The 18569-nt window shown below is 32.9% G+C and overlaps 1 protein-coding gene across 29 annotated transcripts in view; it reads left to right on the forward strand.

The window, feature by feature from the left end:
• LOC128992038 (voltage-dependent calcium channel type A subunit alpha-1-like) overlaps nucleotides 1-18089 on the forward strand; it is a 348577-nt gene extending 330488 nt beyond the window's left edge. For 19 of the 29 annotated variants that reach the window (XM_054415406.1, XM_054415389.1, XM_054415400.1 and 16 more), the window contains 5 exons: nucleotides 3084-3116; nucleotides 9704-9831; nucleotides 12128-12345; nucleotides 13792-13809; nucleotides 15098-18089. In XM_054415406.1, the coding sequence (XP_054271381.1) occupies nucleotides 3084-3116; nucleotides 9704-9831; nucleotides 12128-12345; nucleotides 13792-13809; nucleotides 15098-15537 (837 nt within the window). In that variant the 3' untranslated portion in view covers nucleotides 15538-18089. Of the gene's footprint in view, nucleotides 1-3083; nucleotides 3117-5108; nucleotides 5234-9703; nucleotides 9832-12127; nucleotides 12346-13791; nucleotides 13810-15097 lie in introns of those variants that run through there. The other 10 variants (XM_054415411.1, XM_054415408.1, XM_054415410.1 and 7 more) reach the window with 4 other exon arrangements.
• The last annotated feature ends 480 nt before the right edge of the window (nucleotides 18090-18569 follow it).

An 18569-nucleotide genomic window follows, 5' to 3' on the forward strand; every position in this document is an offset into this window, starting at 1 on the left:
GACTAAAAAATGCATATCATGTCATACAGTAGTATAGACCTACTGCAAGAGATTAAAATCCTAAAACAACTGATTTTGATAGCTAATGAATGAAAAGAATTAAAAATCCATAAAATAAAGCCAAACAATATCACAACTAATTAGGTACCCGAAAAGTAACTCTTAAATAATATATAGAAGATTAAAATAATATTAAATCAAGAGACAAGAAAGTTAAATGCTATCTTCTAGCCTAGTGCCCTTGGCAACACAGGTCAATGTTTTTAAACTACCCTCAATGTTTTTGGAACAGCAGGGCCTTTTTCTCTTAAGGAAGGGTAGTAGTATGTCAACAAAAACAATGAATCAGTCTCACCAGCCAGGCCCGGGCAACGATGTGTGAATTCAAGGTCATAGACCCTCCCCCTCCCCTCTTACACCACCCGGTTGCTACCCAGTTGCTTCAATTGCTGACAAAATGCAAGTGATGAAACAAGGAAGTAGAGACAAAGAAATATATTTCTTTATTCAAAAACACAAAACTGTTAGAGATTATTTTCAAAGAAATTAATTCAATGTAATTTGTGAGTTGTAAATATTGTATTGGATCTTAGAAATATATTTTTTTAACCCCATCTAACCAAGATACAGATCTGTTCACTATATCAGATATTTCTTTTGTTTATAATTTATTATGTAAAATAATAAAATATATTTTTAATTAGGTATTGAATAAACAATAAATGATTATACTAGTATGTCTGGATAAATAGTCTTTCTATTCTTTTGACTTTGTTTTCTTTGCACTGTTAGTGTTGCGTCACGGCTTTTGTTACTCTTATCAGTAGACGACTAGACCTGGCTCTGGCTAGTGGCAGTGCGGCAATTGCTCTGTTGTGTCTTTATTCTTAAAGGTCGTGAGCCAACTTAATTTTTAATTCTCATTTGAACATTTTAATTCCTCTGTAATAATAGATATAATAATATAAGAGTGTTTCTTTGGAAATAAATTATTCTTTTTTTTCTTTTGCCCCAACAAAAATTCGGGGACGGGGACCGGCAGACACCTAACAAAAATACCAAATGAATCAGTCTATAACATTAATCTTACTAGTTAAGTATTAAGTAACAATTTTTCAGACTTATTTTTAAAATGATTTTGGAGTAACCTACCTTGTTTTGGCTAGGTTCACAGTAGTAAAATATTTCACACTCTGCTTACATCAAGACAAAAAACAAACCTCTAATCATTTGCAATGTCAAAACAAAAAAATATAAAACAATTAAAGCTATATTTAATGCAAAGAATGTATTAAATAAGAACGCCTTCGTAAAGGAAACGCAACAGCAACGCGCTCCTGTATTGCGGGTATTGCATTGACTTTCTGCAGGCGTTTTTCGTATATGGATACTGACTCCCTCGTGAATCGAATCGTTTTTTGACCACCACTGAATCGAATCGCGATTCGATGCATCGAATCGAATCGAATCGAAATTTCGATGCATTTTCGATGCATCGCACACCCCTAGTAGGATTCACTGTTGTTCTCCGTGTGTAGCTGAGATACATAAATGTACATCAACATCCTTTGCATGTCTCTGTACTAACATGACACTTAACAATAAGCCCAAGGTCTGTGTTAATACTGACTCTATGATGGATATTGATTGGTTTTATCAGTACAAAGGTAGTAAAACTGAGTTACAAAAATATTACCTCGTTAGTTTTTAAATGCAGCTCAACTAATATCGACATTTATGAATCAGAACTGTTGTGTAAACTATGTTTTGTCTGAGACTGCTTAATTTGTGGGAGTATGATAATATCTTTCTGTATAAAATGTCACATCTTTTTTCTTTCACATTTTCCCCCAAAGATAAAAAATAAAATAATTCATTACAAAAAAATTTAGAGTAGAATCAAAATATGAATTTTTTAAACTCATTTTGGTAATATGTGTTCAGTAAGTGTTTTAACAATCACACAGACCACTTATGACTAAACTTCATGCTTTTTGCTTGTCAAACGTTTTGTGAAATTGTCACACTGGTCTGAAATTCAAATTGACAGTTTTGCCCCAGAAAATTCTTTATATCAAAGTTTTTCCGGTTGAAAGCTTGGAGGTGAATCAATGCTGTGAACTGTGTTTTTGCTTGTGTGAGAGATATGAAAGGGTTTGACTGGTGTGTTATGATTTGATGGATCAGTTTTTTTATCTGAGTTTGATTGAGTTTGATTGAATTTGATTTAATGTCACCACACACTGATTTCAAGGCGGAATTCAGGAAGCTTGGTGTTTCAGCCTAACATGCTTATAATTGGTTTTCAACACTGTACATAAGTGTTATTGAGTTTGTACATACTATTTATATTTGTTTTGCCATCTATTTTACAGAGGTTTAGAATGGGTAATGTTTATATGTTGGATGCTATTACTGACGATCCAAGCAATTTTACTTAATACCTTTTAGTAAATGTGAATATGCTGTTACTTACAATACTAAAAATCAACAAATATTTTCACTCCATGGTTTTCTATTGCTTTTTATGAATAATTAAGGTAAAACTTAACTGAAACTATTTAAAAAATATAAATAATTTGACAATTTAAATTGAATATTTTTGAGTGTTGAGGCACTATAAATATTTTTGAAATAATATCCGATAAATTTAGTTTAATAAAAGTACTACCATTATTTTAAGTTTTTTTTTGGAATTAAACATAATATCTTAAATGGAACTTATGGTAAGTCCACCGAGGAAACTAAAAAAAATACTGGAATTCACCAAATATACTTAATTATTTTGACTCTACTATGCCATTCTGAATCTCCTTTGTTTCATATGGCTTTCTGCAGAACATTTTATTGTTAGGCATCCTAGACACTAAAAGCAAAACATTTGTGTGAGTCTTACAAGTGAATGTTTAACGCTAAGGAGATACTGACATAAGGTGGTAAATCCATCAATACACTTGAGAGAGGATACTTGAAGATGCTCAAGATACCCAAGATCTATTAAGAAGCTCAACAGGTTAAGGAAGGAGTGGCTATTGGCTAGCTCGGCCCCCTCAAAAGGCAATAACTTATTTGTTTGGTTTCAGGGATTTGGTGGTCATAGTCCTCCAAATGAGGCGGTAGTATTATTTTTATAGACTTTCTTTCTCGTACAAAATACTTTTTTCGTAGACGATTTTGTTGAATTTTCTTTCGACTGTTAGTATGAGAAAGAAGCAATCTTATTTTGAATTGTAAAACCAGTATCAAGCTGAATAAGGTTTAATTAATTGCCATTAAAACTAAATATTTCTTTTTCTAGCTATATATTTAATTATTTTTGTATTTGTATAATTTTTTATAGTTTTTTCTGACGAATGTTCTGGTCAAAATCTAGTATTGAAATGTTAAAACAATTTAGTTTCTAGTTCAATTTGATTTATAGTTTTTGTGACTAAGAAAATGGTTTTAAGGGCTATATTTCAAGCTGTCAATTAGCATCAATCGAAAGAAAACAAAACCGTGGTGCAGGACAACAGTAACATGTTTTGTTTGTGGAAATTATTTTCAATTGAGGGGAGAATAACTTATTCAGTTTGATATTGGCAAGCTATTGCAAATTTTGGATGCCTCAAAAGCGTAATGCATAAGTTATTTTCACTTAGCATTTGCATTTAATCTTTCCCTTGACTTAGGCAAACCAGGTGCTTGGTATAGATAGCGTAGGGGGCATGTAGGCACGTAAAGCTGCTGTATTTTTGCTTTGCACTCTGTTCTATTGCATGATTACTAACCGTTTTCTTCAAAAATCTTTCGGCTACATTCTCTAGAATAAGAAGTTCAAATTTGTATTTCTTCGACACTCAAGATATATTTGCATGAAAATTCACTTTGCTGTCCAATGAGTGGAAATATGATCCAGAAACGTCTTCCATTGACTTTTACTTTAAATGACCATGAATAGTAAGTTGTATTTGACAAACTTTTTCAGTGGTAATGCGGAAATAGGAAGAGTTTTTCCCTGTTATCAGATACATACTAACTATAAATACAAATACATTGATGCATTTATCATTGATACTATTTAAGTCGATGAGGACATTTTCAGGTAGCTTAAACGTGTTTTATATGAGCAAATCTTGTATGACCAACTCTATGGCAATTGAACTGTTAGTGGAGATTTATTATATCTAATATATTTGCAGCTCTGTAAAGAGGTATAAAAGGTACGGTCATTCCCTATTATCTCCTTTGGTCAGAGATTAGCAGGGTAAGGGGGGTTGGTGAGAGGAGTGCAGGAGTGTAGTTTTATGGTAGATAATGTAGTTTTGTGTAGAGTCGTAGATTTAAAAGGACTGTGTTTCTTTTGTAGATGGTAAACACAGATTAGTAATAAGTAGAAAATAGAATAATATTATAGAATATAGAGTGTTTTGAATGTGTACTGATAAATGAAAGGCAAGTAATAGCATTAGGAGATTACCAAGCACCAATTGACTTGGGGACTCTTCAGAGCCCAAAGACACAAACACAACAATAAAACACCATTCAACTCTTGTCTCATTATATTGTCATAAAATCAATATATAAACAATATGTTATCCATGGCATGGTTCTAGGTCCAAAGGTGCTAGACCTAACCTTATCTAGATCGGTTGTTGTGTTGTTTGGAATGTATTTATTTGTGTAATCTGTACTGTTGGTTTCAAAGGTTGTTTACCGACGGAAAAGCAGGCCATTTAAAATCTTAAAAGTAACAGTTCTTCCACAGTTAATAAGACTTTGTGTAAAACAAAGGTAAACACACATGTTAGACTTGATTCACTTAAAACAATATTGTTTCCCTTTGGAGATATTAAATCGTGCAAAGATTGATGAGAAACCTTCTATTGTCTTTTATTTGTTAGACCATTAAAAACCAAACATCAGTTTTGCAAGCATTGAAAGGGTAAGATTCAGAGGCTATGTTCTATGTAGATTTTCCATGAATTGATAAGTGTGGATTATTCAATGAGACGTTGACACTAGGTGTGTATACTGTTGTGCCGATATTGCTAGGTTATTGGAGTATATCTAGTGTAAGGTTGTGGATTAGCGAGAGGCTGTGTGTTAGCTTGACTTTGTTCCACCAGCGATCTTCATTTTTTAACTGCCTGCTGGACGTTGCGGCCGGCACGTGGGCAGGCAATGGCCGTCAACACGACCCCGACGACGAGGCCAGCTGCCTCTTATCCCGCAGGAATACCAACCGCTCCAAGTAAGAAACAAACTTACACTCACACAGTTAGGGGCAATGACCTTGCTGTAAAATGTTATTTCAGTTATCTTTGATCTTTTGTTCTGATTGATAAAACTCACTCTTGAAGCTTATAGGATGTTTTCTGGGATATCGGACTTGTAGAGGGAAAGTCCGTTCTGACACATAACATACAAAAAGTTAGAGACTTTCATTGTCACTGACAGCATTTTCAATATCATAGTGCTTATTTTTTATTTTTTTTTTTTTACTTTTTTCTTATCCCGATAAGGATGATATCCAAGAACAACCCTTAAAACCTAAAATCTCACATGAGAGTTGGCACATTAACCCACTTTATTTATAGTTGGTGTCTCTTATGGTTCTACTGAAGATAAACACAGCAAGTGTCATGCCCTACATTAAAACCTGACAGAACATTCTCTGTAAATATGTACTAATAAAAATAACATGTTACATTCATGAAAGAAAACAAACTTTCGGATCATAAATAGATTTTATTCCAAAATAAATGTTAACAAATACATTGTTGAACAACTTTTATCACATTCATTTATACAGCTACCTATAAACATTTACCAAACTAACTTATACTTGTTGAGTCTATTTTTAAAGTGTATTATTATGAATTTCATATCACTATAATATATCTGACATTTATAGTTATTTTCCAACAAAAGTTAAATGCCAGTTCGGCCAATTCTTTTAAAATAATATAAAATTTAATCAAAACGTCTTTAACAATTTAATCTTTTTTAAATATTAAAATTAATTTTTATTAAGTTTTTCTACCAAATGCTAGTGTTAACCAGTATGAAATATTTGTTATAGTTACTACCCCAATTTTTTTGAGAAAATTCAGAAAATGAATCCATCATAATAGACTAATACAAATAATTGGATTCATGAAAAAAATATAAAACATGTCAATAGCATAGGAGGTGTGGCTATAAAATAAAGAGACTGGTTTCTAAGAGACAAACCACGTGAATTTGAAGGCCAAACTCCATGGTGCCGAGTCGCCTAACATCCCTCATCCCGGCCTGTTTGACGACTCTTGGCTGCTCATTTTGGCCACAGCTTTCGTTTCTATCCGACCGTATATTCACCACTCCTCGGGAAAATAGACATGTTTTTGGGCCTCAACAGGAGTTTTTTTTGTAAGGCTCTGTGACTGTTAAATTACTATTAAAATACTCAAAAAAATAACAGATTACTATCTTTATTGATGATTTCCAAATACCAGAACAAATTTCCATCCATGATGATTTTGAGCACCAGCTTATACACAGTTTTCTCATGTTGAAATGTTCTTATAATATAGCCTATCAAACTGATTCTGTCAACTCCTATAGCCCAAGCTCACGGAGACTCAAAGAACTATCTTGATGGATCAGATTGACTATTTTTCAATGTTTTTATTAGTTTTTTGAAGTTGAACGTACTCAGCGCGGATCATTTTTGTTATTTTCTCTCCATTTTTTAGATGTTTATTCCACTCAAAAACCTGTGTTCGTGTTACATATTGATTCCCGTTGTAAGAGAGAATAAATAACAAAAAAAGTTGCATAAAAAAAAAACACGTATACCATTATACCATTTTCTGAAGAGAGGTAAACACATGATCTGATAAAGATTTTGGCCGAACTAAGTAGCCTAGAGTTGCCAAACTGGTCGGAATATGGAGGAGGCATGTCAGGCAACGTGGAAATATGGCTCTTAATTTTGAGAATCACACAGTTTGTCCCTTAGTTATAGTCCTAGTCTTGTTATTTTATAGCCACACCTCGTATCTCACAACTATACACAATGTAACTCAACTAAAAATAAAATTATTTACCATATTTTAATAACTATTTCTAACATGAACATCATTTAAGTCAGAAGGAACTAACCCAGTTGGTGTACTTTATCTGCTAAAACATTACATTTATTAAGTTTTTTCCATACAAATTCGTCACTTAGAACACAGAACATGCAAAATTGTGAATAAAACTCTTGACATCTTTAAAAACTCTTGACATGTTCAAAATTACATAACATCAAAGAGTCCTGGGCTTCAATGATGATCATTCTCCGATGCAAAAGTAAGTTACTGTGCGGATTCGACTAATCATTTAATGTCTTTTACAGGTGCAAAAAGGTGAAGAATGGTTAACTTTTGGTGAAGTTTGATGTTGTGTGTAATTTTAGAATAGATTTGTATAGAACTACATGAAATTTCTAGAATCGGAGCCTAGAGGTCATAAATTGATGTACCATCCATTACCCTTTGAGCTTCTTGAGTTCATCACTTGTAGAGGAAATGAGAAAAGAAATTTTTTGTGTGCTTAATGCAAGAGGTACTACTTCAGCACCCCCATATCCTCATTTAACGTATATTCCACAAGTAGGACTGTATAACAAATATGTTTTTAATGAAAATTATTTGCAATTTATTACTTTGTTACAACAATAAATCAAAATGGTCATTTTAAATTGATTTTTAATACAATAAAGAGCCTTGTTGTATTCTTTGGCATAAATTTACTCTAACACAATTTAAAACTCTTTGATTTTTCAAGAAAGTGTTGAACAAGAAGCTACAGATTAGAAACTAGATATAATCAATGTCTGTGTGTATTTGATGTGTTGTGTAATAAAGTGTATTAGCTTAGAATACATAACATGTAACATGTTATTTGTACAAATAGTTGGTAATAAGATTCAGAGGTTATAGGTTCATAGGTGAAGTGTAGTATCGATAAAATATTTTTCACCACTATGATGTTTTAAGCCGTTTTACAAACGTTAATTGGAGGCTGAAAGCTACGTATTGTTCTCCATTCCAGCTGTCATTGTTATTTGGGGACCGAGCAGGTTTTTACATCCCTAAGGCCGAAAATCTGTTGTTCACTTATTTGTGAAAACAATTATGTATATTAAATACACAAGCAGTATCCATATTATGCATTGCAATTCACATAACCTTAAATTTGTAGTTGTGTGCACTTATTGTATATATTTTCTCAATTTTGTATAGTGTGGTGAAAAATAGCGTTCCTACCACGGGCTGAAAGGGTTTTGCGTCTCTCGATCATTTTAAGTTCTCGACTTCATCTCGAACTTAAAAAATGATCTCGAGCTGGCAAAACCTCATTTTTGGCCCTAGGTATAAAATATACTATTAAATAATAAGAGTTTTGGTACTTTTAAACTGAGGGATCAGTTTAACTTGTAATTTTCTATTGTAAACACATTTTACTATCATTCTATTTCAAATTGTACAAAAAAAAAAAAAAGTCATTGATTTGATGGTTGATTTTGGGTGGTTTGATTTCACTGACATGTTCAGGATTTCAGTTTAGGGAAGGTCTATTACATCCTAAGGGATTCTCTCTTTATTAGCAGTCCATGTAGACGGATTATTAAAATTATATGGGAGGGGAGATCAGCTTTTGGGTACCTGTTTTTTGTATTACACATGAGGATAGTCTTAATTTTAACCCACTTTTGATGCTTTTTGGATGTTCAGGAATCTTAAGGAGATGCGAAAAATGCTGCTACCGTCAACCAAATATTAGATAAATATTTAGATTTAATGTGCCCGTTGTGTTTAATTTTAGCCTAGTGATAGAATAAGTTAGTGTTATGTCCATAACCTAGGTTATACACAATAGTAATGTAGTAATCATGAAAGAAAACTCTTCCTAGACCTAAAGTATTTTGAGACAAATTCAAGAGAATGGTGTAGTTTAAGTCCTATTTTCACACAAACATCATCAGTATTTTGGCACAATCCTGATCTTCTGATTTGGCAGCACTTTCGGTAGCATGAGGCATGCTAAGTTCTCATTTATAGTAGGTAGATAATATGCATGTCATATTTACTAAGATTTGTAAATTGGTATTTTTCTATTCAATTTTAAAATACAGACTGCTCTTGAGTGTCTCATTTTATTAATATGAACATTTATAGGTGTTTAAGACCATAAAGAACAACTTTTATGAAAGTTGATATTTAGAAAAATCCTACAGTCACTGCTTTCAACTAAAGTTTAATATAAAGTAAGAACTGTTCAAATAAATTCCAATTTAGATACAATTTTATTTTAGCGGTGCAAAATCTGTGGGTATGGAAGGGAGTAGAATTTTCACAAGCTAAAAAATAATATAATGTTGACCTCCACTTTATAGTACTGAACACTCATAGTTACAACAAGAATCAATCAAACTTTTAACAAATTCAGCACACACTCGGTAAATTGGGATTGTTAATTAACCAAACAACTTATAATTTTAGCCACAAATAATCAGGTGGAGTTAGTAAAAATTAAATTGTGTTCTACAACTGTATGAAAACCAACAAAGTTATATTGTGATTTTTGCATTGGCTGTGGTGGATTGGTAAAATTACATAAAACTAAAATACCCTACCGTTTAAATGAGGGTAAGTGTTGGTTGTCTGAAGGTTGTGTGTGCTGTGTGCAGGGCCCGGGGCTAGAAGATGTTATCGGATCCCGTCGTCAGTCTACAGACTCTGTACAGGACCAGACCCATCTTCATCCTACGTCTAGCTACAGACACAACAGACCTCGCTCACGGTCACCGAGTGTCAGGTAGGTGCCGTATACACTTTTGTAAAAGCCTTCAACCACCCTCTGAGGTTGTAGTCAAGTAAAGAGGTGTTAGAGTGTTTGAATTTATAGAGTAAATGAAAGTACTCTTATTCGACAAGGTTTGTAAGAATCTAGTATCCATTATCTGACCTGAAGCGGCTGTGACAATGCCGGATAAGCGAAGATAACTGGAGTTTGGCTAGTCATAACTCTATTGTACATTCTTTGAAGATGTAGAGTAAACTGAAAGTACAGACTAATACACAGTAATTGACTTGGTTAGTATGAACTTATTGATGTTTCTTTGTTTTGTGTTAGTTATTTTTGTATTAGCTTTGTTATTTTTGAGAAACAGTTGCAAACATTTCTAGTTTAGCAGGTTTTACCTTTGTAGTTGTTTTTTTATTTTAAATTTCTGTTGTTAGACAACTAATTTGGTTATTTTAATATTTCAACCTTTGAGTTATGGTAAAAAGATTTAATTATCACATTATCTATTGGTGGTTTAATATAGGTTGGTAATAAATGCACAGTGATAAATAATATCAAAGTAACAATTTCAGTTCATTTGTACTCATATGATTTCATTATAATTTTTATGGTTGATTGTTTTCCTTAAATCTTTGTATTTATGTAGGATTATTTTTGATTCCTGATGCAAGATGGGTAAGCTTACCTTATTATTTTATATTTTGATTGCTATGGTTTTTTTGCATTTAATGTTGACAAAACTAACGCATTACTCATTACTACTCAGGACTACATTTCTAGGTTTATTTCAGGCTAGTTTCATGATGATAGCTTATTATTTATATATTTTTTAGCAAAATTAGTCTTGCATTGTTATTGTATGGCAATTGGAAACATTATATTTTGTTGTGTAGTATAAACTATGAAATATACTACTAACATGTACATGTAATATTGAATGAGCTTTTATGATGCATCAGAATTAAAGTGGTTAACAAAAAGCCTAACCCCTAAAAATTGCTTAAAACTGATTGCTTTTTTGCATTTACTCTCAGTTCAAGTCGGCGGCTTTGCCTAATATTTGCTTATCTCAATTCTGTTCACACCAAATCGTTGGCTAAGTTTAATTTAAAAAGCTTAGCTGAGCACTGTGGGTTCAAGGTTGGGTCCTTACAGAACATTTCCACCGAGACTTACATAATACAAACAATACTGTAAATAATTTTCTTACCTTTAATGCTCACTGATATTGATATGTTTGTTACCATATATATCTGTGATTTAACAATAGGAATTATATATTTTTATTTTATCCCTCTCAATATTCATTGTCACGCCTATTCTTGTTCAGTTTTCTTGTTAACACGTTCGCTACTGAGCGTCGCATATATGCGACGCCACGGTTATTGCCACAGACCGAGGTATACATTTGAATCTTACACACAGACCGGCTGTCACTTGGATAACAGTACACACAGACCACGGGTGAAAACCTGTAAAACAGCGATCATTTACATTATAATACGCTACAATCGTGTTTGTAAATAATTTATTCTTGTTTTTTTGTATTTTGTATAACCTTTTGTAATGTCGCATATTTGCGACGCCCGGTCTACAGCGAAGACAATAGTGAAAATAATAATAGTTTTCTTGAAATAGACCAAACGTCGCATATATGCGACAGTCCATTTTTGTTTGTGTTTTGAGGTGAAAGTAAGTAAACAAAACAGATTATTCAAGAACAGTTTATAACTGAACCAATATAAAAGCTACATAGGATAATGCAGCATACATACTGCATACAAACATACAGTAATGCAGAAAAGTAAAGACCAGTTTTTTCAACTATCATTATGACGTGACCAATCATCACATCCACAGACCGAGCGACGCAGTTGTGCGTCAGACATCTCTGTAGACCACTGCAGGGAATTCAGTGCCTTCAAATAGACCGTTACAAAGATATAAGCATTTTAATAACATTAGAACCCCGACGCAAATATGCGACGGCAGTCTATTTTAATGTGACTAGCCGTCGCATATATGCGACGACAATCTATGAGTGGAAACCGGCCGTCGCATATGTGCGTTGCTGGTCCATGTGAATGGAAAATTTCGTACTATTGCAGTAGCGAACGTGTTAAAGTTTATTTTGTTCAGTTCATTATACCTGTGATAACCAATAGTCTTTTTAAGTAAGACCCACTGCCATTCGTAGATAAGTATTGCAGCGTATATCTTTGTACAATATTGATGATGATGTCAATTACAATACTGTATTGTTTGAAGACTGAACAAATTACTATTCATAACATTCTCCTGATAGGAGAAGAGGGCCTCACGACCCATCGGACATTGCCCGTAGTCCGTCGCCTCGCAGAATGCATCCCAACAGTCACCACGGCCACGGCTACCACGGGCACCCCTACCACCACCCCCATGGTCATCCCCACCACGACATAGGCTTCAGCGATACTGTGTCTAACGTCGTGGAGATAGTGAAAAACGAACACTCCCACATTCGGCGGCATCCTTATATCAGAGGTCAGTCAAATGTTTTGTTCGAGTTACTTTTTTTTTATATTGAGCAAAAAAAAATTAACAAAATGCGTAATGTTTTCACTTAAATTATAGAGTCAATTGGTTGGACTTTAGAAGCAAATCTACACCTACTGTTTGAAACAGCATAAAAAACTAAATTAGAACAAGAATGTTCATATCACAAATTTAATGAAATTTGTCAATAATTTTTTATATTTTTAATAAATTAAAAATGAAAACAATCTCAACACTGAAACGATTATGTAAACAGGGTTGAAAATCAAATACGCTTTTAAAAACTTATGCAAAATAAAGTAATAAAAGCTAGAATTTATTTTTACCTCTAAAATTATCCTTGAAACCATCTTTTAACACTAAAAGAGTTTCAGACTTAAAACTCTTGGAACTGGCCATCTTTATTATGTATCATGTTGTGAAACCAGTTAGGGATAGTTAATGCAATTGCTTGAAAATGAGATTGTGCCAAGTTAGTACCATAGACTAACCAACACAAGTAGGCTTCTAATCCCATTGTAAATTTTGAACCTCTTTTTCGTGTCTAGTTCTTGTCCGGTGACTCTGATTGGTAGTATCAAGGACATTTTTTTCTATTTTTTAGGGCTATTTTCATGCTATGTGGTTTACTGTTTGGTTTTATAACTAGGGGACGAGCTATTTTTATGATTTGATAGTTTTATTTTTGTTAAACGGTGCTTTGGATGACTGAAATAACAAGAAACTAAGTGTAAACAAAACATGACTCCTAAAGTGCACCGGACGGAACTAACAAAATTGTCTTCAGCTGATCTATAAAGATGAGAAATATGATAAGAAAGTATGTTTTATCTATGTTAGTACTCTACACTAAAAATTTTAGCAGTTTGAAACTAGGTAGAGTATATTTTGACACAGAAGTGTAGTTCTTCCTGCTTAAATTCAAAAAGATGAATTAAAAATTAAATACTTCTCTAAAATTAAAAGACTAACAATGTATTTATAACGATTTTAGGAGTAATTTCTTAGTTCGAAATAAATACCCTTTTCTTCTTCTAGTTGAAATTTTTTTCCCCTAAAATATTTGCCGATTTAATTTTAAAATTTTTCCATTGTTCAATGAAGTAGCCATACTAACGTAGATGTTAACTATAAATTCAATTAAGTTATTTTACTAAATCCAATTTTTTTATACACAAAATGTTTAATTTTAGCTGAGTAATTGGTCATGCAGCAATTATGTGATACAACAACATAAGTGATTACAATTAAAGTACGTTGTGTTACGCATTTGACATTTATTTGTTACTCACTGTATTAGCCAATCGGTGAATTTTTTAAATTGTTGTTAATTAAATCAGATTAATCAGTAAACAAAGGTGTGAGTTTCAACCTATTAATTTTGGCAGAGACTCAAACCCTTCTCTAATTACCCAATTTTGCTTTTTGCAACAGAGTATTCTGACGAAGATGGTATGATAAAGTACCTATACAACATTTATTAATAGATGTTGTAATTTATCTCTTCTTTCTTTCATAAATCCCTTTAATCCTAATGGGAATGTTTGGTGTATTTTATGTGTTTTGTGTGCTATTACAAAACTTATTTTATATCCATTATTGGTGTTCTGCTTGTGGTTTATTTTCACAAATACTTTTACCAGATTTTTCATCAATAGTTAAAAAAAGCAAATAGTTTTTTTCTATTACTATAGCTTTATGTTTTCGTAGTTAATAAATACTCCCTTCCAATATTCACCCTGTGCGACTTTTATTGGTAAACTGGTCTATATTCAACTACTGTAAAAAGTATTGAATTTGCTCGAGATTAACTATGCAAAGTTAACATTTTAAATTTAATTAATCTATACATTGTGAAGATAATGAAGACAATTTGTAAAATAACGGTATTACGGTTTTTCAGTAGTTAAATGTCTTCTATTAAAAAAATACTTAGGATGAATTTTTATAAATATAAATAATCTTTTCTAGTTAACTATAAATCTTTCATTGTATTGACAAAATTTCATTAATGTTTGAAATATCGAAATCAAACTGGTACATTGTGTGACTTTAATTTTATATCAAAGAATAATTTAATATTTTTTTCTTATTGTTAAGACACATTAGTCTACTATTTTAGCTTTATTCTTACTTGCTGATGCAAACATTTTATTTTTCAATTCAACATTTTTGAACAGTTTTGTTTTCATATGCATGTGCAAATTAAGTTAATTTTTCATCTATCTCCCCTGTTCTTATCTTTCCTATTCTGTTTTTGTATCACTGTATAATTTTTTTTAAAGGAAAAAGTTTAGCTTTAAAAACATAATACCTTTTTAAATAGGTTGGTCAACATAGATCACAGTGTTATTTTAACTTAACCACAGGTTAAGTTAAAATATCCACAGATTGCTTATTCTACACATAATGGTGTTGAACTTTGATGTTGTAAAAACATGAATAACTATTGTAATAATATTTTAATTTACTCCAGCCAGAAATATAGTTGTAATTAATAGTCGTAGTAGTTACCTTTTCAACCTGAGAAATTAAGGTCGTTTTTAACTGAATTAAATCATTAAAGGACTGAGTTTGGCCAATTTTAACTCTAAGCTTCCCCTAGATATAAATATATATACCTATATCACACACTTAATAATTAATCTCTACAGTTATTTTTACGGAAACACTAAGCAGATGTATGAAAGAATCAATTTGTATAAGGATGTGACGGAGCATGTGATTTGTGTTGTTACAGGATCGTGGTCAGCCTCAACTAGTCCTGCGCGGTCGCCCAGTCCGGGCCACCACGGTCACAGTCACGCTGTGTCTCGTCACGGGTACGGCACCACGTCACTGGAGCAGAGGTCACGCTCACCCTCCCCCAGGGCCCAACGTACACAGCACAGCTACCCCGTGCTGGTGGCACGTAGAGGACAGGGGCGTCGTCTACCGCCAACCCCCAGCAAACCCTCCACTCTGCAGCTGCGCCCCGCCAACATCAACTTTCCCAAGCTGAACCCATCCCCCACACACGTGCCCCCCCACTACGCGGTCCCGCTCAGCTTTGAGCAGGCAGTAGCGATAGGTCGGGGAGGCCGTATGCTGCCGTCTCCTGTTCCAAACGGCTACAAGCCTCCGCCTCTGCCCTTGGATTGTGAGCGACACAGTGACTCTGACGATGACGACTGGTGCTAGCCTTTGCTGACAGGTAGCAGCAGCTCACAGGGACGTTACACTCTCTAACCGAGCCCGCTCGGTCCGCCGTCTTTCGACCGCTTTGTAAATACCGCGACCTCTCTCATTCGCATCTCGTACGTGCTGGCCTCATCGAGACGGTGGTCCGAGAACTGCTGCTAGCTGACAGCTCTATACTGCCGTTATGTCTCTCACTTCCCCTCAAGTGCTTTACAAAGTGATTGGGTTGTTTCGTTTCGTTTTCTGTGATAACACTAGATACGACATTACTCGTCGATGTAATGCGGACACTTTTGAATTGGTGCTCAGTCCAGCCGAGGACCGTGCCGGAATTAGTCGACTCTAGCTGTAGTGTGCGTGTGTGCGATAGTGTGTTGTACATTCGGCGTATTTTAATTTTGTACGAAAACTGGATTTTTTAATTTCGTGTATAGGTCGCTGTGGCACCCGTGTTTTCTACTCGTCTTTTGCGTGGAATGTCTGATTTTAAAGGGGTATGTTATCGCTGTTTTCTTAGGTATATAAACTCCTAGTGTTTGCTAATAAATTATATTATCGATATCCTGTTGCTCGGTCGATGGGATCGACTTCCCAATCGTTAACAATATTTCATTATTATATAAACTCGAAACAAAGATGCCTTATTACTGTTTGTGAGTTTTGTGTTTGTTTGTTTAATTTTGTTTCTTTTGTCAAAGGAGTGGAAACAGCATTACACCCTTTTATACTAAACCATCGAATGCTAGAGATTTAAAGATTAGGTTGACCCCCGTGCTTAGCATGTGAAATGATGCTCATACACACGAATCATACTTCCTTCAAATCATTCAAGAAATTCTTGTAGTCTTTTTGAATGGTTTTTGAAAAACGTTATATTTTTATGTTCAAAATTGCCAAAACTCTATATGGGGGACTATCAGTACACTTGGTTACATAAATTACAACTGAGGTTGGTATTAAGAGACATTACTTACTTTTATAACAGTTTTAACTGAAAATTAATAGTAAATTATTCAAATCATCCTTTACGTCTGATTTTCCAAGGTCAACATCATGAAATTGTGTTTATGGGCAAACATAGCAATTCATTATAACATTGTTATCCTTATTCATATTCTATTAAGATTATTGTCACCACACAAAAAGCTCAACATTTTATTTTATGAATCTGATAGGTTTAAATAATCCTAATAGCGTTAAGTTTATTGTTGATAAGTTCCATCCATCACATAACTCATGTTTTGTTGAGGCAATTTCATTTGCATTATAATATAATGCATTTATTTTATGGATATTAATAAGTTAAAACATTCTTCACCTTTTGGTTAAAGCATCATGAAAAGTTTGTCAAGTTCATGTTCAATTTCGGTAGCTTTACTCAGACGCATACCATTCCACTGTTCAACTTCTGACCTATTATTTTTTCTGATGCTAATATTTTTCAAACTTTTTTGTACAGATGCAAAATATTTTTCTGAGGTGAAAGCCACATCTGAAGGTATAGTAATTTCATACCTAAACTAGGTAATTATTTCCCATTCAAATCAACCATACAAAGACAACCTGCTTGATTTATTGCTAAAATCTAACCTCAATAAATTTAGATCTTCATCCGAGATTTGCGCTAAAATATTTTAAAGTTATGCAGAAAATGTTATTTTGTGAGGAATGAAAAATTCTAAACCAGCATGAACTAATTTCAATCATTGTTTCAAATATTGTAAATAGCATCTATACATTTTTGTGAAGACTGCCTTATACATTAAGAGATATCATTGAATATTACTATTCCGACAGTAATATTACCGTATTATTGTGGTTGTTTTCTCACTGAGCGTTGAGTGAATGTGTGCGTGACTGAAGCTCCTAGTCCCGTGTACAAAGCTATGATGTTCCCTCTATATTGTTAAGAGGGACCGGAACCAACGTATGTATATTGTATATTATCCCTGGTCCAACAACAGTACTCCATTACCCGCCTTAGTTATTCGCACACTGCTTGTACTAAAAAGGTTTGATTCAAGTTTTTTTTACTACTGGGACCTATTCTCTGAGAAATATTATTTAGCGATTCGTTTGAATTTCACTTTTTGTGGCTTACGATTTATGATGTTTGTGTAAATATTGCTAGTTGTTTTAAGGTAAAATGATATATTACGAATTTTGTATATTTATACATTGTACATCCGATTTCAATATGTTGTTTCCATAAATGGTGAAATTAGATAGGCTAGTTTGATTATTTTTCAATGTATTCAGAATTATTGATAGAACTCTAAATATTCTTCATTTTAAACTAGTTCCCTTCTTTATTATTTTTGTCATTCTTGCTTTGTCTCTTTTGGTACTGGAAATAAAATTAAAATCTTATTAACTAAGCCTAAATAATTGTGTTCTTGAAACAAATTTATTTAATGAACAGTAAACAAATCAGCAAAATATTTTAAAATTTTAAACCGATATAATTATAAATATCTACTTTACTTTAATGGTTTTACTGGTATAAATAAATCACTTAAATTTATAATCTGTTGAGGCACTTCAAAAAATATAACTGTTTAAATTTTGAAATCAGAAAAATCCTTTTAAGTTACCAGTATATATTATATAAACATTACAAAGGTAACAAGTAATACCGTATTACCTTTATCAGAAGCATTACTTTACTTAGTAATTGAATACTAATCCTAATGCAAACTGTAAAATGAAGTCAAATTTGTTCAGCTGTCATTTACTATAAATTCACACTTGTATATAAGTAAAAAATTACTTTACATAACTTCTGGAAATAGAAGAATAACAAGAAAAAGTACAAATATTACAAGAATAAACATTAAATCGCCACTTCGACACTTCAATCAGTCATTTAACACACCAAACACCAAAAACATTTAGTTTCTTTCCCAACAAATTTGTGTGTATGAAAATTGATTAGGAAACTTATCAATAATAATACCTGTAATTGAAACGTAGCATTAAAACATAAATTTATAATTTCAAAGTAGTAAAGCTTAGAAACCAAGATTTTAAAT

Source organism: Macrosteles quadrilineatus, unplaced genomic scaffold (assembly GCF_028750875.1).
Source record: "Macrosteles quadrilineatus isolate MER2022 unplaced genomic scaffold, UCM_ALF_1.0 Scaffold_4__1_contigs__length_99947679, whole genome shotgun sequence".
NCBI lineage: Eukaryota > Metazoa > Arthropoda > Insecta > Hemiptera > Cicadellidae > Macrosteles > Macrosteles quadrilineatus.